The 25,722-nt window shown below is 40.1% G+C and overlaps 1 protein-coding gene across 1 annotated transcript in view; it reads right to left on the bottom strand.

Moving 5' to 3' along the window:
- Window positions 1-25,722, bottom strand: part of adarb2 (adenosine deaminase RNA specific B2 (inactive)) — a 420,947-nt gene that overhangs the window by 138,505 nt on the left and 256,720 nt on the right. The window contains exon 3 of the mRNA XM_061964838.1: window positions 17,798-18,750. Within this exon, the coding sequence (XP_061820822.1) occupies window positions 17,798-18,750 (953 nt within the window). The remainder of the gene's footprint in view (window positions 1-17,797; window positions 18,751-25,722) is intronic.

The following is a 25,722-nucleotide window of genomic DNA, read 5'->3' as shown; positions in this document are numbered from 1 at the left end:
GTAGAACTGTAGCTAGTGCCATTGTCTTTGGTGTTGTGTGTTGGGGTGGTAGCACGACCATGAGAGAGATCACTGGTTGGAAAGGCTGATCAGGAAATGGGTTTCTGTGATGGGGAAAATGTGGACGCTGTGCTTGAGAGAAGGATAAGGGCTCTCATGTAGGACATCCTGAGGAACTCCAGGCATCCTTTGCATGACACAATGGCCGCTCAGACATAACATGCGCACCTCTTTGGTATCTCTGAATATTGGGTATTTATTGTTGTTGGTATGAATGGATGTGTTTTTCTATGGCAAATCAATGAAGTATATATATATATATATATATATATATATATATATATATATATATATATATATATACAGGTAAAAGCCAGTAAATTAGAATATTTTGAAAAACTTGATTTATTTCAGTAATTGCATTCAAAAGGTGTAACTTGTACATTATATTTATTCATTGCACACAGACTGATGCATTCAAATGTTTATTTCATTTAATTTTGATGATTTGAAGTGGCAACAAATGAAAATCCAAAACTCAAAAAATTAGAATATTACTTAAGGCTAATACAAAAAAGGGATTTTTAGAAATGTTGGCCAACTGAAAAGTATGAAAATGAAAAATATGAGCATGTACAATGGTTCTGCTAACTTCCACTGTTCCCTCCATCTGGTCTTGACCCAGGTGGCCTTGGAAGTATCAGCTGATGTTGTGCTGAGCAGCTCGTGGGCTTGCATGGCAAAGGGGCGCCTTGACTTTAGGCGCACGCGTCGTGGTGTTTCTGTGACCATCTTATGGAGGAGGTGGGATTCGCTGGTCTGTGCCTTTCGGGAGAGGGCCAGTGTGGCTGCTTCTCGTCTGATGTTTGCCGGGGCGATGCCAGCGAGGATGGGCGGTTGGTTTACTGGGGTCCCTCGCAGGCACCCGGAGACGGTCCGCAGGGCGCTGTTGAGGGCGACATCCAATTCTTTACATGGGCGCTACGGCACCAAACCGGGGCACAGTACTCGGCGGCTGAGAACACCATGGCCAGCGTGGACATGTGCAGTGTCTTCGTCGTAGCTCCCCACCAAGTGCCCTAGCCGCCGTATTAGGGCGGCACGGGCACTTGTCTTTGCTTTGGCACTGTGCAGGTGTTGTTTGAATGTCAGTGTTCTGTCAAGCTTCACACCGAGGTACGTACACCCCTAATATATATATATATATATATATATATATATATATATATATATATATATATATATATATATATATATATATATGTATGTGTGGGAAAAAAATCACAAGACTATTTCATCTCTACAGGCCTGTTTCATGAGGGGGGGTACCCTCAATCATCAGGAGATTTTAATGGGAGCATTCGCATACCATGGTTTATATATAGGGCACAGAGTGGGTGGGTACAGGCTGGCCTAGGGGCGTGGTGATTGGCTCATGTGTTACCTAGGAGGTGTTTCCGTCTATGGCGGCATGTTGTTACAATTTCGCTGCGCTTGTTGAGGGATGACAGGTCTGGACGGTAAATAATAAACAGTTTCTCTTTCAAGCATAGGTTGCATCTTTTATTACCACTATTGTAAGGTGTGCTGGATGCAAGAATTTGCCATGTTATTGAATATTCAACATTATTGTCTTTGAGGTCCCAAATGTGTTTGCTGAGTTCTGTGGTATTTCGCAGGTTTTTGTTCCTGAAAGAAGCCTTGTGATTGTTCCATCTGGTTTTGAATTCTCCCTCGGTTAATCCTACATATGTGTCGGATGTGTTAATGTCCTTGCGTATTACCTTAGATTGGTAGACAACTGATGTTTGTAAGCACCCCCCGTTGAGAGGGCAATCAGGTTTCTTTCGACAGTTACGAAAGAAAGAAAGAAAGAAACCTGATTGCCCTCTCAACGGGGGGTGCTTACAAACATCAGTTGTCTACCAATCTAAGGTAACACGCAAGGACATTAACACATCTGACACATATGTAGGATTAACCGAGGGAGAATTCAAAACCAGATGGAACAATCACAAGGCTTCTTTCAGGAACAAAAACCTGCGAAATACCACAGAACTCAGCAAACACATTTGGGACCTCAAAGACAATAATGTTGAATATTCAATAACATGGCAAATTCTTGCATCCAGCACACCTTACAATAGTGGTAATAAAAGATGCAACCTATGCTTGAAAGAGAAACTGTTTATTATTTACCGTCCAGACCTGTCATCCCTCAACAAGCGCAGCGAAATTGTAACAACATGCCGCCATAGACGGAAACACCTCCTAGGTAACACATGAGCCAATCACCACGCCCCTAGGCCAGCCTGTACCCACCCACTCTGTGCCCTATATATAAACCATGGTATGCGAATGCTCCCATTAAAATCTCCTGATGATTGAGGGTACCCCCCCTCATGAAACAGGCCTGTAGAGATGAAATAGTCTTGTGATTTTTTTCCCACACATACATATATTGCGCTCTACTACGGTATCGAGCACTATTTTTTGGATAACCTTATTAAGACATATATATATATATCTTAACGGGAAATAACATTTCCCTTATTTGGCAAGATCAAAGTTATCCATACTCTTGTTCCCTTTTCCTAGTTCCATTTGATTGATGATGTTTTTCTTCTGAATCATTGAGTATCACTCCTCGAGTTTCATCACGTGTTGATGCTTCCTAGTGTTTGATCCATGACACTTCTGTTTTAGTGACATTTCCAATGCATTTGATGTAAATGTTTTAATATTCTTAAGTAAGAAGAAGTTTCCCCAATTTGTCTAATGGTGGGCATCAAACAGCTGGAATGTAGCTCTCGGGTTTTCGAACTTTCACTTTGTGCTTTGGTGTTATCTCCCAGTCTTTGTTGACATCTGGTGGGCGAAAGGTGAAACTACAGATGTGTTGCTTGTTTCGGTCCCGTTCTAAAGTTATCTGGCGCCCAAGAAAGCAAGCGTGCTTCACAGGTTGAAAACCTGTTAATTCCCAGGGTACAGATGTTTGATGGATGTCTAGAAATAGTCCAATGTTGCCTTCACAGACATCCAAGTGTCCATTGCCTGGAAGGTCATTTAAAGGCCACACATTCAGACCTCTCCCCTGCCTGAGAAGCAGAGATAAACCTACAACACACAAGGCCACACAGGACCAATAGCCATGATTTATCAGAAGCCATTTGCTACCTGAGCGCCTATGAAATTGTAATGAACTTGGTTATGCTTTTAATGGAGTGTGAGAGGTTCCTCAGAATTGATTGTTGCCATGCTCCAGCACACCGGTAGAGAGGCTCTGGAGGGGAAAGGAGGACAGTCTCAAACAATGAAGACTTAGTATCGCAGCAAGCCACGGCCAGCCCAGGTTCTTTGGAAAAGATTACAGGGGCGTTTTTCCTTTACGCCAAGTGACTTGACCCCAGCAACCATTTTGTTAAAGGTTTCCCTCAAAGCTGACGCAGTACAGCTTCATAGGTCATATTTTACATAGGTATTAGACACTTGAGGAAGATGCTAACATTTCCCTGTTAAATAGGCTCTTATTCCAACTTTGATCACCTCACACACAAATCTTTAGTCTTTCATGCTGCTTTTACGTCAGGAAAAGATGAGTGGAACGAGCGCTGAAACATACAACCATGCCGAGTCTCATTCATCCCCTTCCCTCAAATTACAGAGGTCACAGATAATAATTAGCTTTGATTAGGGCTGTTACGTTCATGACTTTATGACTAATTAACTTTAATGAACAAATTTAACATAATTTTAATGTCCCTATTTTCTTTAATGCAGATTAACACATGCTATGTTTTTATGACCTTTTGGTTATTGTGATAGCTTGTGAGCTAAGGGCTCTGCAGCTAGCCAGAGCAATGACACATTATTCAGAACAACACATTCTTTCAGCAGTCAAAGGATACATGTACAGTTTTCAGGACTACACGCTACATATACTAACCAGGCTGTAGTTTTTCTTACTGCCTTCTGCCAGAAACGTTTGGTTACCCTTGCATCAAAGAAAGAAAAGCCCACAAGAATCACTGACGCATTTTGAAAGTGACAAAAGTGATCATCAAAAAGCAAAAATAGTTGATGAAACTGGCCTTTACAGCATAATATTTTGCACAGGCGTTTTAAGCAAATACAGTAGTACCGTACCTCAACTTATGAGCAGGACCGAGCATCAAACTCAGAATCCTCCTATTTTAAAGCAGCCCCGCCCTTTGAAATGATTGTTGATTCAATTTAATCTGTGCTGGCCCTACCAAAACACAACCATTTCAATGTGTGAAATGTCTTTTAAAAAGAAAAACTAACTTTTAGACAACATGTATTGTTTGAAAACAACACTATAGTTGTTGGGGTGAACAAAAAACTACAATACAGTAGTTTTATGAATGTAACAGGGGAGGTAGATATTGCACAATTTCCCATGGCCAGCACAGACACACTGAAAAGGTGTGTTATGTTTGCGTTATGGAGCCATCTTTTAGGCAATCTAGCTCACTGCAGGTGCTGAGGGTTGAAATTGTACTTCCTGTTTTGTGCCTTGGACCGGAAGTTTAGCCGTCCATAGCATTCCCGCTGGATTCATCATTTCAAAAATGTTTGTAAGTTTTACAATAGAACTAAAACAATTGATACTACCTAAGGGCCCCGTGTGTGATGCCTGCAAGAGTGTTTTCATGCATATTTGTACGTGCTATGCTAACACCCTTACGAGTGTCTGTGTTAGTAGTTAGTAGTTTATCATGCCATGTGCTGGGAGAGTTAGTAGTTAGTAGTTGATCATGTCATGTGCTGGGAGAGTTAGTAGTTTATCATGCCATGTGCTGGGAGAGTTAGTAGTTGATCATGCCATGTGCTGGGAGAGCTAGTAGTTTATCATGCCATGTGCTGGGAGAGATAATAGTTAGTAGTTTATCATGCCATGTGCTGGGAGAGTTTGTAGTTAGTAGTTGATCATGCCATGTGCTGGGAGACTTAGTAGTTAGTAGTTTATCATGCCATGTGCTGGGAGAGTTAGTAGTTGATCATGCCATGTGCTGAGAGAGTTAGTAGTTAGTAGTTTATCATGCCATGTGCTGGGAGAGTTAGTAGTTAGTAGTGTATCATGCCATGTGCTGGGAGAGTTAGTAGTTAATAGTTGATCATGCCATGTGCTGGGAGAGTTAGTAGTTTATCATGCCATGTGCTGGGAGAGATAATAGTTAGTAGTTTATCATGCCATGTGCTGGGAGAGTTAGTAGTTTATCATGCCATGTGCTGGGAGAGTTAGTAGTTAGTAGTTGATCATGCCATGTGCTGGGAGAGTTAGTAGTTAGTAGTTGATCATGCCATGTGCTGGGAGAGTTAGTAGTTAGTAGTTGATCATGCCATGTTTTGGGAGAGTTAGTAGTTGATCATGCCATGTGCTGGGAGAGTTAGTAGTTAGTAGTTGATCGTGCCATGTGCTGGGAGAGTTAGTAGTTAGTAGTTTATCATGCCATGTGCTGGGAGAATTAGAAGTTAGTAGTTTATCATGCCATGTGCTGGGAGAGTTAGTAGTTTATCATGCCATGTGCTGGGAGAGTTAGTAGTTAGTAGTTTATCATGTCATGTGCTGGGAGAATAAGTAGTTAGTAGTTTACCATGCTATGTGCTGGGAGAGTTAGTAGTTTATCATGTTATGTGCTGGGAGAGTTAGTAGTTAGTAGTTGATCACACCATGTGCTGGGAGAGTTAGTAGTTTATCATGCCATGTGCTGGGAGAGTTAGTAGTTAGTAGTTGATCATGCCATGTGCTGGGAGAGTTAGTAGTTAGTAGTTTAGCATGCCATGTGCTGGTGGAGTTAGTAGTTAGTAGTTGATCATGCCATGTGCTGGGAGAGTTAGTAGTTAGTAGTTGATCATGCCATGTTTTGGGAGAGTTAGTAGTTGATCATGCCATGTGCTGGGAGAGTTAGTAGTTAGTAGTTGATCGTGCCATGTGCTGGGAGAGTTAGTAGTTCGTAGTTTATCATGCCATGTGCTGGGAGAATTAGAAGTTAGTAGTTTATCATGCCATGTGCTGGGAGAGTTAGTAGTTTATCATGCCATGTGCTGGGAGAGTTAGTAGTTAGTAGTTTATCATGTCATGTGCTGGGAGAATAAGTAGTTAGTAGTTTACCATGCTATGTGCTGGGAGAGTTAGTAGTTTATCATGTTATGTGCTGGGAGAGTTAGTAGTTAGTAGTTGATCATACCATGTGCTGGGAGAGTTAGTTTATCATGCCATGTGCTGGGAGAGTTAGTAGTTAGTAGTTGATCATGCCATGTGCTGGGAGAGTTAGTAGTTAGTAGTTTAGCATGCTATGTGCTGGGGGAGTTAGTAGTTAGTAGTTTATCATGTTATGTGCTGGGTGAGTTAGTAGTTAGTAGTTGATCATGCCATGTGCTGGGAGAGTTAGTAGTTAGTAGTTTAGCATGCCATGTGCTGGGAGAGTTAGTAGTTAGTAGTTTATCATGTTATGTGCTGGGAGAGTTAGTAGTTAGTAGTTTATCATGTTATGTGCTGGGAGAGTTAGTAGTTAGTAGTTTATCATGTTATGTGCTGGGAGAGTTAGTAGTTAGTAGTTTATCATGTTATGTGCTGGGAGAGTTAGTAGTTAGTAGTTTATCATGTTATGTGCTGGGAGAGTTAGTAGTTAATAGTTGATCATGCCATGTGCTGGGAGAGTTAGTAGTTTATCATGCCATGTGCTGGGAGAGATAATAGTTAGTAGTTTATCATGCCATGTGCTGGGAGAGTTAGTAGTTGATCATGCCATGTGCTGGGAGAGTTAGTAGTTGATCATGCCATGTGCTGGGAGAGTTAGTAGTTAGTAGTTGATCATGCCATGTGCTGGGAGAGTTAGTAGTTAGTAGTTGATCATGCCATGTGCTGGGAGAGTTAGTAGGCAGGAGCAGGAGAGACCAGGACTTGGCTGCTTGGTAGTGGTTGTTCGATTGATCGATTGAAACTTTTACTAGCAGATTACAAAGGAAGAGAATACATGATATGAAACAGTGAAGTACATATTCCGTACAATTGACCACTAAATGGTAACACCTCAATAAGTTTTTACACTTGTTTAAGTCGGGGTCTATGTTAATCAATTCATGGTAATGTGTGTAAAGTGTGTATTTTGTTGGGAGTTCATGCATTGTGTTGGTTTTGTTCTTTGAACAAGGTGATGTTCATGCACGCTTCATTTTGTGCACCAGTAAAAAAACATAATTTTTTCTTGAATTTGAAAAAAAAAAACATTTTATTTTTCCCTAAAGAAGGGTTTGGTGAATGCGCATATGAAACTGGTGGGGTTTGGTACCTCCAACAAGGTTAAGAACCACTGTTTTAAAACCAGACTAGCAAAATCAAAAGTATGGTGTGGAGTGTCATGTGTCCATGTAACAATAAAAGAAGGTATCCACTTGTCATCTTAACACATTTTTATTCTTGAATTTACAGATACTCCAAGTGCTAACTGCTAGCCTCAAACATTTCCACAGAATGTCGTAACCTTAAGATGGACAATAACCTGTCCATAATCTCAACATAAAAGGCATAGAACAGTTCCATTTCAAAAAGAGAGGTGAAACAAAAGTAGTGAACAGAAAAAAATAAAAATAAATACTGTGATAACGTCGGACAAGCAGAAATGCACAAAGTCATGTTTGTTTCCAGTGGAAGTCACTGTTTCTTCAGCACCTGCAGGGAGCTCATTTGTAGCAAAAACAATAACACACCTTATCTGTTTATGCTAGGTTCTGCGCATGTCAAAGTAAAGTGTTCCGATCTAAGGTGTGATCCATGTACACAGGGCCATTTTAAACCCGATGATGATCAGATTAAATACATGTTGTCCATGTACACGGTGCTATTGACACGGTCAGAAAAAAGGCCCAGCAGAGGATGTACTTCCTGCCCCGGGACAGGTTCTACACGTCCAGCATTCAGTCTGTCCTGTGCACCTCCATCATGGTCTGAGTGGGCTGGTCACACACAGACTGCAAGGGACAATCAGATCATCGGTGTCCACCTCCCCCCATCCAGGACTTATACCGGTCCCGGGCCAGGAAATGGGCAGGTAGCATCTCTGCAGACCCATTCGGCAGCCGTTACAAATCACAGTATGCCAAAAGGAGCCGTCATAAGAACAGTTTCTTCCCTCAGGCTATCAATCTGATGAACGCCGTAAAATAACTCTGGAATTAATCTGTCCCTGTCAAGGTACTAACTCATACTCACGTCTTATTCTGAAGCCTTGCACACATGAGTTATTTAGGTTTGTATTTTAAGTGGTAATGTTTGTTTTTAGTCCAATTCTGTGTGTTGGCTTGGCCAATACAGCCGATTGTGCTTCATTCAGACACAAGGTCCATTTTCCCTGGCGAAACGGAAGATTGACGGCTCCAAACGTTGTGTCAGACTATTTGCACCAGCAGACCATGGTGTTAATCACAGCTGATGCTGGGAGGACGGCGTGCTGTGGTGGCTGTCACTTGGCGTTGATCTGCTGAGGCCGTAACGCCGCTAATGAACTCCTCTCCGGCGTGTTGTTCACACCTCGTCCCTCTCAGGCTTGCTGGGGCATCTCCTGTGGAGACGGGCAGCTCGGCCCTGTCTCTAATTTGTTGTGGCAATATTAATTAATGACCAGTCTGTCACAGCTGCTCGGAGTGAGGCGGATTAGACAAAGAAAGCAATCTGCAGAAGACTCGCCGGCTGACAGGGGTCACCTTCACGTGCTCAAGTCATATTTCATTTGCTGTGCTGAGGAGGAGAAATGACTCCACTTGACCTTTTCTATCAGTGCTGGGACAACCCAATCAAATCACTTTGTCACATTTCATCTTAGACGGCCTTTGAAAACATTGGAAACCTTTTGTTGACACAAACTATCATGAATCAGAAGAACACCTTCTGCTCTTAAACTTTAAACGTTATAGCACATTTCCTCATCTAATGGACTTGGTTGGAGGTACAGAGGGCGGCGTCCCGACCACTAACCTCCACCAGCAGAGTCTCGGACTGCGCACAAGTCTCAGCATCAGGCTACACGTTGTGACGGAAAGAGGAGATGAAGTGGCCAATCATGACCTGAACAGAAGGCTAATCATTCCACTTGGCCAAGTAAGCGTTGGGATTAGTCCGACACTTTCTCACTTGCACGTGCAGCCTCTAATAGGGCAAATACTGCAGGCTGAGGAATTGTACTTTGTCAAGGTGTTTTTACAGGCAATTAGGAAAAGGGTTGTTGAGGACAAGGATACACCTTCTGTACTCTAGATGTACTCGTGACATTAACTCCTGCTAGAGTTAACAAACGCAAGTTTATGTCTTTGCAAGTAATATGCTGTACTCAAGACCTTTAGGACAGGGGTGTCCAAAGTGTGGCCCTAGCCATTCGCAGCTATTTTTTAAAGGAGCCATAAGAAATAATTTCATGTCAATTCATCATTAAATGGCCCTGATATGTCAAAAGGCATTAATAAATCATCTTCTTTTTCAATAACTCTATAACTGATAACAGTAGTTCAGCCAGGATGTGCTCATTTCTAAATTAGATCTACAGCCCCGAAATATTGTTATTGTTTTCAGTCCACCATTTGACCAATTAAATAGTCAGTGAGTGTGTCACATGCAGGTTGCCAGTTACACACCGCCATCTTGGTCTGGCTACTGCCACTGGTAAAGTTACTAAACATGTCAGACCTTAGTCAATTTAAAAGTGACCATTCTCAACCTATTCATGACAAAGCCAGGAACAAAACCAGGATTTGTGTCTTCATCTTTGAAAGATGGAGACCAATGAAAATGAAACTTGCTCATTTTCCTCCTTGATAGGTATACCTTGGTAAAATGTCTCCTCTTTAGTTTCGGGCGTACATTAGTCTGCTAAGCATGCTCTACTTATTTTCACCAGTATAATTATTGCTAGCGTTGGTTGTACCGTATTTTCCGCACTATAAGGCGCACCTAAAAACCACAATTTTTCTCAAAAGCTGACAGTGCGCCTAATAACCCGGTGCGCTTTATTACGATTCATTTTCATAAAGTTTCGGTCTCGCAACTTCGGTAAACAGCCGCCATCTTTTTTCCCGGTAGAACAGGAAGCGCTTCTTCTTCTACGCAAGCAACCGCCAAGGAAAGCACCCGCCCCCATAGAACAGGAAGCGCTTCACCCGCCCCCATAGAACAGGAAGCGCTTCACCCGCCCCCGGAAGAAGAAGAAAAAACGCGCGGATATCACCGTACGTTTCATTTCCTGTTTACATCTGTAAAGACCACAAAATGGCTCCTACTAAACGATCCGGTTCATAAAAAGACGCAATCTCTCCATCCGCACACGGATTACTACCGTATTTCACAGCAACTGAACCGCACTGTGGAACGGGAGCACGTACGGTGAATATTCGCTCCACAGGGAATGAGAAGTCATCCTTCACTGTGGTTCTAGCTTGCCATGCTAACTTCCACTCATGGTGATATTCAAAAGGAAGACCTTGCCAAAAGAGACCTTTCCAGCCGGCGTCATCATAAAAGCTAACTCGAAGGGATGGATGGATGAAGAAAAGATGAGCGAGTGGTTAAGGGAAGTTTACGCGAAGAGGCCGGGTGGCTTTTTTCACACAGCTCCGAAGGCGAACACACCTTCACTAAGACGGGCAGACAGCCTCGGACGACATACGCCAACATTTGCCAGTGGATCGTAAATGCTTGGGCAGATATTTCGGTCACAACTGTGGTCCGAGCTTTCCGGAAGGCAGGATTCACAGAACAACAGCGACACTGACTCCCGATGACTTCTACGAGACGGAACCGGCCATTTTGGATCCCACGCTTGCGCAACTTTTCAATTCGGACACCGAAGACGAAGAATTCGAAGGATTTACGAATGAAGAATAACTTCAGAAGGTGAGCGCTATGTTTATTTTGTGTGTTGTGACATTAACGTTCGAGCAACATTATGTTACTATTGCTCTACACCATTTTGAATTTTACTATGTTTGTGATTGCACATTTGCGTACATTTTGGGACAGAGTTGTTAGAACGCTGGTTTTCAATATATTATTAAAGTTTGACTGAACTATCTGACTGTTTTTTTGACATTCACTTTAGCGCAGCGTTTTTTTGACATTCACTTTAGCGCAGCGTAGGCGCGGCTTTTAGTCCGGGGCGGCTTATTGGTGGACAAAATTATGAAATATGTAATTCATAGAAGGTGCGGCTAATAATCCGGTGCGCCTTATAGTGCGGAAAATACGGTAGTTGGTTTTAGTCTTTGTTTTTTGATATTACTGACAATAACCATATGATTGTTGTGATATTGCACGCAGGCTTGACATACTTCTTCCTGAAAATACCCTTATTTCTATGTAAAATGTGTTGGTTAGAGATTTGTTATTGACAAAACCCTAGTCTATTCAGCTAATATGGTCCCAGCACCTCAAACCCTAGAAAGAGGCGGTGGAAGTTTGAAATCTCGTCAACCCCTGGAGCTTTGCCACTGTGTAGTTGTCTAACTACCTCAGTGACTTCACTCCGAGAGATCGGCGTCCATCCTCCATCATCCTCAGGCTCAGCTCCTGTCAAGGGGGGGGGGGAGTCTGATGTAGTTGGGTTCAGGAGTTCCTCAAAGTGCTCTTTCCAAGCCCTTTTTTTTATTGTATTTTTTTCCAAGTTGACACCGCTGTAGTGGCTGCTGTTGGCAGGAGCTCTGTGCTCTTACTGTTTCCCTCTTGTTTTCATGCCATGTGGGGCTTTTTTGCCGTTCGGTTGGGGACCCTTTGGGACTGGGTGACAAAGGGTGGGACTTTCGTGACTTCTGCTGTGCTTTTTTGTGAACTTCTGGATCTGCCTCCCGGGAGCCTTTTGGACAAGGAGACCAGCTGCTGGGTCTCTGAGTCTGTTTGGAGGGACTGGAGGAGATGCGGATGAAGAGACCGGGGCTGTGGAGCTAGCACTGGGCGCCGGGACGGACAAGCTTCACAGTGTCTTGGTTGAATGAGCAGGTATCGGACACCTCGGTCTCCTTAGACGCACCCTCGCTCATCCATGCGAACTGGACACTGGTCGAGTTAGTGGGCGGCCGAGGGTGGAGTCGGCTCTCTTGGTTGCTTTGTTGGATCTGCTCCTGTCTCTGACCACGCCCCTCCCAGCAGACTAAGGCGTGGAACACCGCAGAGGCCACCACAGTGTATATGTGTTTTTTTGTTGTTGTTTTACTTTTGTGGCTGTGTGTAGAAATGGCTGGTTGCATCAGCTCTGCTCTTTTAATGTCTTCAATGTCCTTTGATGTTTCCCTCTTACACACATGCTTATGTGTGCTATGGCTATGAAGTTGTTTCCCCTTGGCTGCAGTCAGGACCCCCTCTCCAGGGGCCCAGGCTTAGACTGAATTTTTTTTTTCTCAACCCATAACCAACTTTTATTTCTCGTGACTGTAGAAATGTTTACCATTGTACTGTAATTGGAAGGTAAATAACGTTGTTATCCTGAACAAACAAAATTGACTTAAAATGTACTTAAATAAATATTCCATCCATCCATTTTCTACCGCTTATTCCCTTTGGGGTCGCGGGGGGCGCTGGAGCCTATCTCAGCTACAATCGGGCGGAAGGCGGGGTACACCCTGGACAAGTCGCCACCTCATCGCAGGGCCTTAAATAAATATTGAACATCTTAAAGTGAATTGTTTTCCTAGTTTAATAAAATGAGGTCGGCCATTGTCTCTTTTTATTGTCATCACGTGTTCACGACATTCTCGCTCGTTCGCCCGTGTTGATGGGCTCATATTGCCCATCTCATTTGAAGATGAAATATTCCCGCAAGGGGACTTTTGGCTTTTTAATCGTATGTTTTCCCTCTTAATCTTGTTCTTCTGCAGCACTTCACTGGTGAGTCACGAGTAGAGCTTGTGTGTGCGTGTGTGTGTGTGTGTGTGCTTCTGTGTGTGCGTGTGTGTGTGTGTGTTTGTGTGCTTCTGTGTGTGTGTGTGTGTACTTGTCTCAACATCCTTGTGTGGACATACACTTGACAAACCACCCTTTCTGTGAGGACCTTTTGACTTGTGAGGACATTTGCCTGGTCCTCACAACTACAGAAGTAAAATATTTGTTTTACTTTGTGTGTTTTGCATTCTGAAGTGAGGTTGCAACTCTCTACTCCCATCTAGTGCTAGATATTTTTTTTTTTCATCATTCTAGCTATAGTGGAAAGGGGGGCCCTCACAACCTACTAACCCAGGGGTCGGCAACCCGCGGCTCTAGATGCGGCTCTTTAGCGCCGCCCTAGTGGCTCTCTGGCGCTTTTTCAAAAATGTATGAAAAATGGAAAAAGATGAGGGGAAATTTTGTTTTGTTTTGTTTTAATATGGTTTCTGTAGGAGGACAAACATGACACAAACCTCCCTAATTGTTATAAAGCACACTGTTTATATTAAACATGCTTCACTGATTCCAGTATTTGGCGAGTGCCGTTTTGTCCTACTACTACTGGCGGTCCTTGAACTCACCGTAGTTTGTTTACATGTATAACTTTCTCTGACTTTCTAGGACGTGTTTTATGCCACTTCTTTTTCTGTCTCATTTTGTCCACCAAACTTTTAAGGTTGTGCATGAAAGGTGAGTTTTGTTGATGTTATTGACTTGTGTGGAGTGCTAATCAGACATATTTGGTCACTGCATGACTGCAAGCTAATTGATGCTAACATGCTATTTAGCCTAGCTTTATGTACATATTGCATCATTATGCCTCATCTGTAGCTATATTTGAGCTCATTTAGTTTCCTTTAAGTCCTCTTAATTCAATTTATATCTCATGACACACTATCTGTATGTAATATGGCTTTTCATTTGTTGCGGCTCCAGACAGATTTGTTTTTGTATTTTTGGTCCAATATGGCGTGCTTAAAGCTGGCGTCCCGCTCTCAGCCTACCGACACAAAGATTGTGAATGAGTGAGAAGAGGGCTCACTGCGTTCAGTTAATTCTACCGTTAAATAAATTGGTTCAGTTGCGAAGAGAGATGCACAGAGTGAGACCTCTTTCTCCCTCTTTGAAGCGGGAGGAAAAACAAACGCAAGGCTCAACAATTCTGATTGGCCAACATGTCTGTCACTCAAATGCCGGTGACGGCAGAGAAAGAACATTTCAAAAAGTGATTATTCATGGCACTAATTAAAACCTTGATGTCGATAATCGTGCAGCTCTACTTGAAATGTATCGATATTGGTAAAAAAAACAACTTTAAAATCCATCTTTGATGAAAGAAAATGAGTCCGTTTGTCAGTTTTTGATCCAAATGGATGCCATGCTTAAGGACTTCTTTCATCAGGCAATGATGAAGGTGTAACAGGTAACTCTGCATAGCACCATAACGCCTACATACAGGTAAAAGCCAGTAAATTAGAATATTTTGAAAAACTTGATTTATTTCAGTAATTGCATTCAAAAGGTGTAACTTGTACATTATATTTATTCATTGCACACAGACTGATGCATTCAAATGTTTATTTCATTTAATTTTGATGATTTGAAGTGGCAACAAATGAAAATCCAAAATTCCGTGTGTCACAAAATTAGAATATTACTTAAGGCTAATACAAAAAAGGGATTTTTAGAAATGTTGGCCAACTGAAAAGTATGAAAATGAAAAATATGAGCATGTACAATACTCAATACTTGGTTGGAGCTCCTTTTGCCTCAATTACTGCGTTAATGCGGCGTGGCATGGAGTCGATGAGTTTCTGGCACTGCTCAGGTGTTATGAGAGCCCAGGTTGCTCTGATAGTGGCCTTCAACTCTTCTGCGTTTTTGGCTCTGGCATTCTGCATCTTCCTTTTCACAATACCCCACAGATTTGCTATGGGGCTAAGGTCAGGGGAGTTGGCGGGCCAATTTAGAACAGAAATACCATGGTCCGTAAACCAGGCACGGGTAGATTTTGCGCTGTGTGCAGGCGCCAAGTCCTGTTGGAACTTGAAATCTCCATCTCCATAGAGCAGGTCAGCAGGTCTGTTTCCTGGATCTCAGGAAACAGAGTGGACCGACACCAGCAGATGACATGGCACCCCAAACCATCACTGATGGTGGAAACTTTACACTAGACTTCAGGCAACGTGGATCCTGTGCCTCTCCTGTCTTCCTCCAGACTCTGGGACCTCGATTTCCAAAGGAAATGCAAAATTTGCTTTCGTCAGAAAACATGACTTTGGACCACTCAGCAGCAGTCCAGCTGGTGTCGGTCCACTCTGTTTCCTGAGATCCAGGGTCAACGCAGCTGTCTACCAGCAAGTTTTAGAGCACTTCATGCTTCCTGCTGCTGACCTGCTCTATGGAGATGGAGATTTCAAGTTCCAACAGGACTTGGCGCCTGCACACAGCGCAAAATCTACCCGTGCCTGGTTTACGGATCATGCTATTTCTGTTCTAAATTGGCCCGCCAACTCCCCTGACCTTAGCCCCATAGAAAATCTGTGGGGTATTGTGAAAAGGAAGATGCAGAATGCCAGACCCAAAAACGCAGAAGAGTTGAAGGCCACTATCAGAGCAACCTGGGCTCTCATAACACCTGAGCAGTGCCAGAAACTCATGGACTCCATGCCACGCCGCATTAACGCAGTAATTGAGGCAAAAGGAGCTCCAACCAAGTATTGAGTATTGTACATGCTCATATTTTTCATTTTCATACTTTTCAGTTGGCCAACATTTCTAAAAATCCCTTTTTTGTATTAGCCTTAAGTAATATTCTAATTTTGTGACACACGGAATTTTGGATTTTCATTTGTTGCCACTTCAAATCATCAAAATTAAATGAAATAAACATTTGAATGCATCAGTCTGTGTGCAATGAATAAATATAATGTACAAGTTACACCTTTTGAATGCAATTACTGAAATAAATCAAGTTTTTCAAAATATTCTAATTTACTGGCTTTTACCTGTATAGCTGCCACCTCCCACCTGTTACACGCCTCTTCTGCAGCCATGTCACCCTTTGCCCGCTCGGCACGTAGATCAGTACGCTTGAACACACCACCTTCCAAACACACGTCATGACTGGCTCCACGTTCAGGTGAACTTGGCCTCCTTTAGTTTGTGGAGATGAACGTGTTGTTGGCCTGACTTTCAGGAAAAAAAAAGATGCTCTCTGGAACTAAACTGCTGCAGCAAATCCCTTCAGACACCGTGGCAGAGGGGAGAAAAGAAAAGGTTTCTCCCAGGCAAACGTGCAGGTTTGCTGGGTTGATGTCATGTTCTGGAGAAGGACAGTCGCCAGTTGAGTTCTTCAAGGCTGGGAAAGACTGTTTATAGTCGGACTCATGTCAACACCAGCCTGACAAGAAGAGTGTGTCAAGAATAGCTTCAGAGAAAAGGAAAAAGAAGCTCGGATTTGTTCAAGAAGTCACACAGTTTTCTAAGAAGTCATGTGGCCAAGTTTGTGTACCTTGATCTTCAGTTCCCAGCTAAGATCTAAAGTACTGTAAAGAAATCTGGAGTAAACCTACACATCACTACAACGAGGGTTGTTCAGATTACAGGATCTTACCTTGATCTTCAGTACCCAGCTAAGATCTAAAGTACTGTATAGAAATCTGGAGTAAACCTACACATCACTACAACGAGGGTTGTTCAGATTACAGGATGTGATCAAGGCTAAATGATGAGGGACACAACCTCCATCAGTCCGTTTCTCATACCACATGCTTCACCAGGAGACTCCGGGTCCAGAGGTGGTGCATCACATTAATAGTGTTAAGTTCCTTCACTACCAACACCAGAAATAAAGATGTCCCAACACCCAAATAAATCACTGAGACTGTGCCGTCAGCTGAAATGAAGTTGGGAATAGTGTCAACAGGTGCCAGACAATCTCGCAATTCTTACTTTAGGCGTCCAATTTCCTCAGCAACTATTTCCCCAGCTCTGATTGCAATTTTGGGTATTTGGGTAAATGAGCATGAGATGAGCCCATTGTTTTGTTTATTTCCTCTTTGCTTTTCTCCTAGCTTTGGGCCACAGACTGAAATGACGTGTGTAGTCAATGTGAAGCTACACAAGAAAACAACACTTTGCAAAATGAGAAAACCTTTATCCTAGTCCTGAGGTTCTTTCCTTGTGTTACGTTCTAATAAATGTTTCTGTGTATCAAGGCCAAAAATACTTTGTTCATTTAAGAATAGTCACCACAAACGGATACATTCTAAGATATAATTCCTATCTGAAACATTCTAAAATGCACTGTTATGTAAGAAAAATACAACTAATGTGATATCCATCCATTTGCTACCGTTTGTTCCTCTCGAGGTCACGGGGGTGCTGGAGCCTATCCAAGCTGCATTGTGGTGAACACCTCACCACAAACGTATGTTATATGTAGACTGAAATCTGAGACTTGGCTGTCCCTCAAGGAGTTGGCGATGTTATGGCACCAATTCAATCAAATTCAACCAATCAAAATTACGTGTGGCCCGGCTTGCAACTTTGTCCAATGATTTGAAGTGAGATCTCTATCACCCATTCATTATTTGTTTGCAAAGTTAAAAAGCTAAGAAAACAGGCCCCTGGTTAACCTGTTTTAACATTGAACATGTTTCACTGAATTTCAAACAGAGACTAAAAATAACCATCAATAAAAGTAATCTAAAATATTGTATTGTTGTTTTAAATATTGTTGAGGTCCCACCTTACTTTGAATCCACTGTCTGTCATACTGGTTTGATTTTAGCTGCAAATACTTTTTGGTCCCTGCGGGCCTCAGTAGGAAGCTAATTGCCTGCCAAAGAAGCTTAACTTAACACTCACCTGGGGTAAATGAGGACATTTCTTCCTGCTGGCTTTGAGACCTGGCCTCCTTTCAGGGACTGTCCTGATATTCAAGAGGGCCTCAAGAGCACACTGGGCTGCCTGTGTCTTTGCCATCTTCTTGCTGCGACCGCAGCCCTCAAAGATCCGTCCATCTACGCGCACCGCCATCACAAAGTTCCGTAGCCGTCGGCCCTCGGCTTGCTCTGAAAGACAAGCGTAGCGCAGGCCCGGATGTAGCTCATTGAGCAACACCACGGGACTCTTGGGCATATTTGGCTCTGGAACAATGCCTCCCAACCTCTGCTGAGCCTGTACCATCAGGTCCAAGGTATGGCGAAGCAGGCGACCGTGTCTTAGGAGCTCACTTGATAATAAGTGACTTTCTGCTTCAGAGTTGCAGAAGGTGAGGCCATCAGAGCATGGCGAAGACTCAAATTCCTTGAATAGGGTGTCAGGGATGTCAGCTTGGTCTGAGGTGAAGTCAGCTGAAGGGTTTGAAATGTTTCCCATGGCGAGGTGGGCCTGAGGGGCATTGGGAAACTGGATAAATGACTTTAGTGCGAGCTCTGCCGCCCTCATCTTGGCTTTCTTTTTGGTCGGACCCGTTCCCTCAAACGTCAGCCCATTGACCTCGACAGCGATGGAAAAGACCGGAGCATGGACCGGTCCGGTCTGTGACACCATGCGATACTGAAGGCCAGGCCGTAGCTCATTGAGCTGAACCAAAGCATTCTTTTGTGCCTCAGACCAGGACAATTTCTTGTAGATCAGACGGATTTGGCTCAGGTGGCCGTTGTTGTCTTCCTCCAGGGGGCGTTTCCTCTTAAGACCAGAACTCCCACTTCTCGTAGAGTCAGAGCAAAAACGGGATTGACATTCAGCAGACGCTAAGGAGCGATCTTCCAGGTTATCGATGTTACGGTTTTCCTTCACCTCCGCACTGCTGGTACCTGAGAAAACAAAAAGTAGTTCAATGATTTGCCTGATAAAAGTAATATTTTGTTGTATCTCTGCTGAAGGAAAGGAATCAATGAAAATGTCTGCAGGCAGAATGAACCACTTGGTACACAATGAAAGTCTAATCTCTGCTGGCTGAGCCCACTTCATACCACAGGGCTTGATCATATTTAAGTGTTTTAAAATACAAATCCCCTAAAAATTGGAATGCTATCTGCCAAATCATGTCGTAATCTGCCTCTAAATTGGCTGGGAATCCGCGTTGTAAGCCAGAAACATCGGTCCCTGTGGCCGATGCAAAGCCAAAATCCTATTTGTGACGGGGGTGGGATTCCACCAGCGGCAGGCAGAGTGAGAAAGGAGGAGAGGAGTGACTGTGGCCCGCTTTATTTCACACTTGCATCCAGGAGCTGCCGTGCGCTCTTCAACACTAGTTACGGCAAAGTGGTGGACTATCGCTCTGGGAAAAACTCAAATATGTTCAGATGGCACAAATGTTAATGGAAGACTGAGAGCCAGTGATGGTTGGACATGCACTTGTGTAGGCAGTCAATCCAGAGTGTCATCATTCACGCTTAATATTAATTAGTCATTAATTGGAGTTAGTAAAATAATTTAATGATCCGCTCTTATTTGATAACACAGATGTTTTCATTCCTGCTGTTGCCGACCAGCAATAGGCAGATTGATCAAAGTATCGACTGTAGTCTTTTTGCTTCTGCAAGATGGTCCTCAGCTTATGAATGTGTTCCTTCTGCAAGATGGTCCTCAGCTTATGAATGTGTTCCTTCTGCAAGATGGTCCTCAGCTTATGAATGCGTTCCTTCTGCAAGATGGTCCTCAGCTTATGAATGCGTTCCTTCTGCAAGATGGTCCTCAGCTTATGAATGTGTTCCTTCTGCAAGATGGTCCTCAGCTTATGAATGTGTTCCTTCTGCAAGATGGTCCTCAGCTTATGAATGTGTTCCTTCTGCAAGATGGTCCTCAGCTTATGAATGCGTTCCTTCTGCAAGATGGTCCTCAGCTTATGAATGTGTTCCTTCTGCAAGATGGTCCTCAGCTTATGAATGTGTTCCTTCTGCAAGATGGTCCTCAGCTTATGAATGTGTTCCTTCTGCAAGATGGTCCTCAGCTTATGAATGTGTTCCTTCTGCAAGATGGTCCTCAGCTTATGAATGTGTTCCTTCTGCAAGATGGTCCTCAGCTTATGAATGCGTTCCTTCTGCAAGATGGTCCTCAGCTTATGAACGTGTTCCTTCTGCAAGATGGTCCTCAGCTTATGAATGTGTTCCTTCTGCAAGATGGTCCTCAGCTTATGAATGTGTTCCTTCTGCAAGATGGTCCTCAGCTTATGAATGTGTTCCTTCTGCAAGATGGTCCTCAGCTTATGAATGTGTTCCTTCTGCAAGATGGTCCTCAGCTTATGAATGTGTTCCTTCTGCAAGATGGTCCTCAGCTTATGAATGTGTTCCTTCTGCAAGATGGTCCTCAGCTTATGAATGTGTTCCTTCTGCAAGATGGTCCTCAGCTTATGAATGTGTTCCTTCTGCAAGATGGTCCTCAGCTTATGAATGTGTTCCTTCTGCAAGATGGTCCTCAGCTTATGAATGTGTTCCTTCTGCAAGATGGTCCTCAGCTTATGAATGTGTTCCTTCTGCAAGATGGTCCTCAGTTTATGAATGTGTTCCTTCTGCAAGATGGTCCTCAGCTTATGAATGTGTTCCTTCTGCAAGATGGTCCTCAGCTTATGAATGCGTTCCTTCTGCAAGATGGTCCTCAGCTTATGAATGTGTTCCTTCTGCAAGATGGTCCTCAGCTTATGAATGTGTTCCTTCTGCAAGATGGTCCTCAGCTTATGAATGTGTTCCTTCTGCAAGATGGTCCTCAGCTTATGAATGCGTTCCTTCTGCAAGATGGTCCTCAGCTTATGAATGTGTTCCTTCTGCAAGATGGTCCTCAGCTTATGAATGTGTTCCTTCTGCAAGATGGTCCTCAGCTTATGAATGTGTTCCTTCTGCAAGATGGTCCTCAGCTTATGAATGTGTTCCTTCTGCAAGATGGTCCTCAGCTTATGAATGCGTTCCATTCTGACAACCGGAAAAAGTTGAGTTTTCAAGGAAATTGCAATGCATACCTAAATATCCCTAAATGAATACCTAACCTAATCATAGAATACACAGAATATGTAAAGAACAATAAAACTATATAAAAAAAATTCAAACAATTGAGAGATTAATTAATTATGATCCAAAGTTAACTAATTAAACTATTTTTATACTCACCTGAAAAAAGCCCTGAGAAAAGTTCTCACCTTGAGGGATTTTTATTTGATTTAACATTATCATGGAAGATTAAAAGGTTGATCATCAAAAAGTGGCTTTATTAAGTAATTTATTGTTTTCAACAGACTGAAGCAAACATGCGATTTACTACCAACAACAACAACAACAAAAAACATCCGGTCAATATAAAATGCTAAAGTTAAAGGGTGTGTATCATTCACAATTTTTTTTTGCATTTTAATTCATAAATAAATGCTAGCATGAGTCAGCTAACAATGGAAGTAATGGATTTCACTCTATTACGCCTATAAAGTGCTCTAAAAACCTCCAACATTTTATATACACGCTGTAACTATGTATGTAATGTAGTAACATTCATAATAACATGCAATATATACATGATGTAAGTATATATGTCATGTAGTAACATTCATAATAACATGTAATATATACATGATGTAAGTATATATGTCATGTAGTAACATTCATAATAACATGTAATATATACATGATGTAAGTATATATGTCATGTAGTAACATTCATAATAACATGTGATATATACATGATGTAAGTATATATGTCATGTAGTAACATTCATAATAACATGTAATATATACATGATGTAAGTATATATGTCATGTAGTAACATTCATAATAACATGTAATATATACATGATGTAAGTATATATGTCATGTAGTAACATTCATAATAACATGTAATGTATACATGATTTAAGTATATATGTCATGTAGTAACATTCATAATAACATGTAATGTATACATGATTTAAGTATATATGTCATGTAGTAACATTCATAATAACATGTAATATATACATGATGTAAGTATATATGTCATGTAGTAACATTCATAATAACATGTAATATATACATGATGTAAGTATATTTGTCATGTAGTAACATTCATAATAACATGTAATATATACATGATGTAAGTATATATGTCATGTAGTAACATTCATAATAACATGTAATATATACATGATGTAAGTATATATGTCATGTAGTAACATTCATAATAACATGTAATATATACATGATGTAAGTATATATGTCATGTAGTAACATTCATAATAACATGTAATATATACATGATGTAAGTATATATGTCATGTAGTAACATTCATAATAACATGTAATATATACATGATGTAAGTATATATGTCATGTAGTAACATTCATAATAACATGTAATATGTACATGATGTAAGTATATATGTCATGTAGTAACATTCATAATAACATGTAATATATACATGATGTAAGTATATATGTCATGTAGTAACATTCATAATAACATGTAATATATGCATGATGTAAGTATATATGTCATGTAGTAACATTCATAATAACATGTAATATATACATGATGTAAGTATATATGTCATGTAGTAACATTCATAATAACATGTAATATATACATGATGTAAGTATATATGTCATGTAGTAACATTCATAATAACATGTAATATATACATGATGTAAGTATATATGTCATGTAGTAACATTCATAATAACATGTAATATATACATGATTTAAGTATATATGTCATGTAGTAACATTCATAATAACATGTAATATATACATGATGTAAGTATATATGTCATGTAGTAACATTCATAATAACATGTAATATATACATGATGTAAGTATATATGTCATGTAGTAACATTCATAATAACATGTAATGTATACATGATTTAAGTATATATGTCATGTAGTAACATTCATAATAACATGTAATATATACATGATGTAAGTATATATGTCATGTAGTAACATTCATAATAACATGTAATATATACATGATGTAAGTATATATGTCATGTAGTAACATTCATAATAACATGTAATATATACATGATGTAAGTATAAATGTCATGTAGTAACATTCATAATAACATGTAATATTTACATATTTTGGTCATTTTCAGAATACGGCGGCACATTCATTTTATAGACGCATCACAACGTTCGCTAAGAACAATTACCATTAATTATGGCAGACTTCATGAGAGCCAAATACTATTAGGACACATGTTGATCCAGAAACTTCTTTTTTTGAGTCTGGAGATACCGAGGACGATCTACAAGTTTTAGAAGCTGAGTGAAAAGCTAATCCAGCCAGTAGCACTATCGCTAAGTGCTAAACAAGATATACAAACTACGAACATAATAAAACAATATTTGCAATATGTACATGATAAATTCAAAATATTTTATGATTAATCACATGCATTACTTAATGTAATAAAGTGGAACTGCACTTTGTTTTTCTTATTTTGCATGTTGTAAGTATTTATGTAATGTACTAATATACATGTTCATACACATTCTGTAAGTATTTATGTAATGTACTAACATACACCTTCATATACATGCTGTAAGTATTTATGTAATGTATTAACATACACCTTCATATACATACTGTAAGTAGTTATGTAATGTACTAACATACACCTTCATATACATACTGTAAGTATTTATGTAATGTACACCTTCATATACATACTGTAAGTATTTATGTAATGTACTAACATACACCTTCATATACATACTGTAAGTATTTATGTAATGTACACCTTCATATACATACTGTAAGTAGTTATGTAATGTACTAACATACACCTTCATATACATGCTGTAAGTATTTATGTAATGTACTAACATACACCTTCATATACATACTGTAAGTATTTATGTAATGTACTAACATACACCTTCATATACATACTGTAAGTATTTATGTAATGTACTAACATACACCTTCATATACATACTGTAAGTATTTATGTAATGTACTAACATACACCTTCATATACATGCTGTAAGTATTTATGTAATGTACTAACATACACCTTCATATACATACTGTAAGTATTTATGTAATGTACTAACATACACCTTCATATACATACTGTAAGTATTTATGTAATGTACTAACATACACCTTCATATACATACTGTAAGTATTTATGTAATGTACTAACATACACCTTCATATACATACTGTAAGTATTTATGTAATGTACTAACATACACCTTCATACACATACTATAAGTATTTATGTAATGTACTAACATACACCTTTATATACATACAGTAAGTATTTATGTAATGTACTAACATACACCTTCATATACATACTGTAAGTATTTATGTAATGTACTAACATACACCTTCATATATATGCTGTAAGTATTTATGTAATGTACAAACATACACGTTCATATACATACTGTAAGTATTTATGTAATGTACTAACATACACCTTTATATACATACTGTAAGTATTTATGTAATGTACTAACATACACCTTTATATACATACAGTAAGTATTTATGTAATGTACACCTTCATATACATATTGTAAGTATTTATGTCATGTACTAACATACACCTTCATATACATGCTGTAAGTATTTATGTAATGTACTAACATACACCTTCATATACATACTGTAAGTATTTATGTAATGTACTAACATACACCTTTATATACATACAGTAAGTATTTATGTAATGTACACCTTCATATACATACAGTAAGTATTTATGTAATGTACACCTTCATATACATACTGTAAGTATTTATGTAATGTACTAACATACACCTTCATATACATACTGTAAGTAGTTATGTAATGTACTAACATACACCTTCATATACATACTGTAAGTATTTATGTAATGTACTAACATACACCTTCATATACATACTGTAAGTATTTATGTAATGTACTAACATACACCTTTATATACATACAGTAAGTATTTATGTAATGTACACCTTTATATACATACAGTAAGTATTTATGTAATGTACACCTTCATATACATACTGTAAGTGGTTATGTAATGTACTAACATACACCTTCATATACATACTGTAAGTATTTATGTAATGTACTAACATACACCTTCATATACATACTGTAAGTATTTATGTAATGTACTAACATACACTTTCATATACATACTGTAAGTATTTATGTAATGTACTAACATACACCTTCATATACATACTGTAAGTATTTATGTAATGTACTAACATACACCTTCATATACATACTGTAAGTATTTATGTAATGTACTAACATACACTTTCATATACATACTGTAAGTAGTTATGTAATGTACTAACATACACCTTCATATACATACTGTAAGTATTTATGTAATGTACTAACATACACCTTTATATACATACAGTAAGTATTTATGTAATGTACTAACATACACCTTCATATACATACTGTAAGTAGTTATGTAATGTACTAACAGGCATGTTCATGATAACTTATTTCCAATAGTTTGCTCATTTTTAATGCAATGTATTTCCTAAGTGATTTGCTTTCAGGGAGCGCTTCGACAACGATGGAATTCCCCCGTCAACAACTCCAAGCAACAATGGCAGACTTTAGGAGAGCCAACGACAACAACTTTTGAGCAAATGACGATCCAGAGCCTTATATTTTTGAGCATGAGTATTCCGATGGTAAATTGAAGTTTTGGGCACAGTGTGATTCAACTGGAGTGAAACAACATGAAGCACGAGTACTAAGTACTAAAAAAAGTACTTCTTCTTCACTATCCTTCAGGAATAGAGCACATCCCAATGGCTCAGAATCAGAATCAGAATCAGAATCAGCTTTATT

This window comes from Nerophis lumbriciformis, linkage group LG07 (assembly GCF_033978685.3).
Source record: "Nerophis lumbriciformis linkage group LG07, RoL_Nlum_v2.1, whole genome shotgun sequence".
NCBI classification, from domain to species: Eukaryota; Metazoa; Chordata; class Actinopteri; order Syngnathiformes; family Syngnathidae; genus Nerophis; species Nerophis lumbriciformis.
The sequence above is the reverse complement of the archived record's forward strand: the minus strand, read 5'-3'. Positions and strand labels throughout refer to the sequence as shown.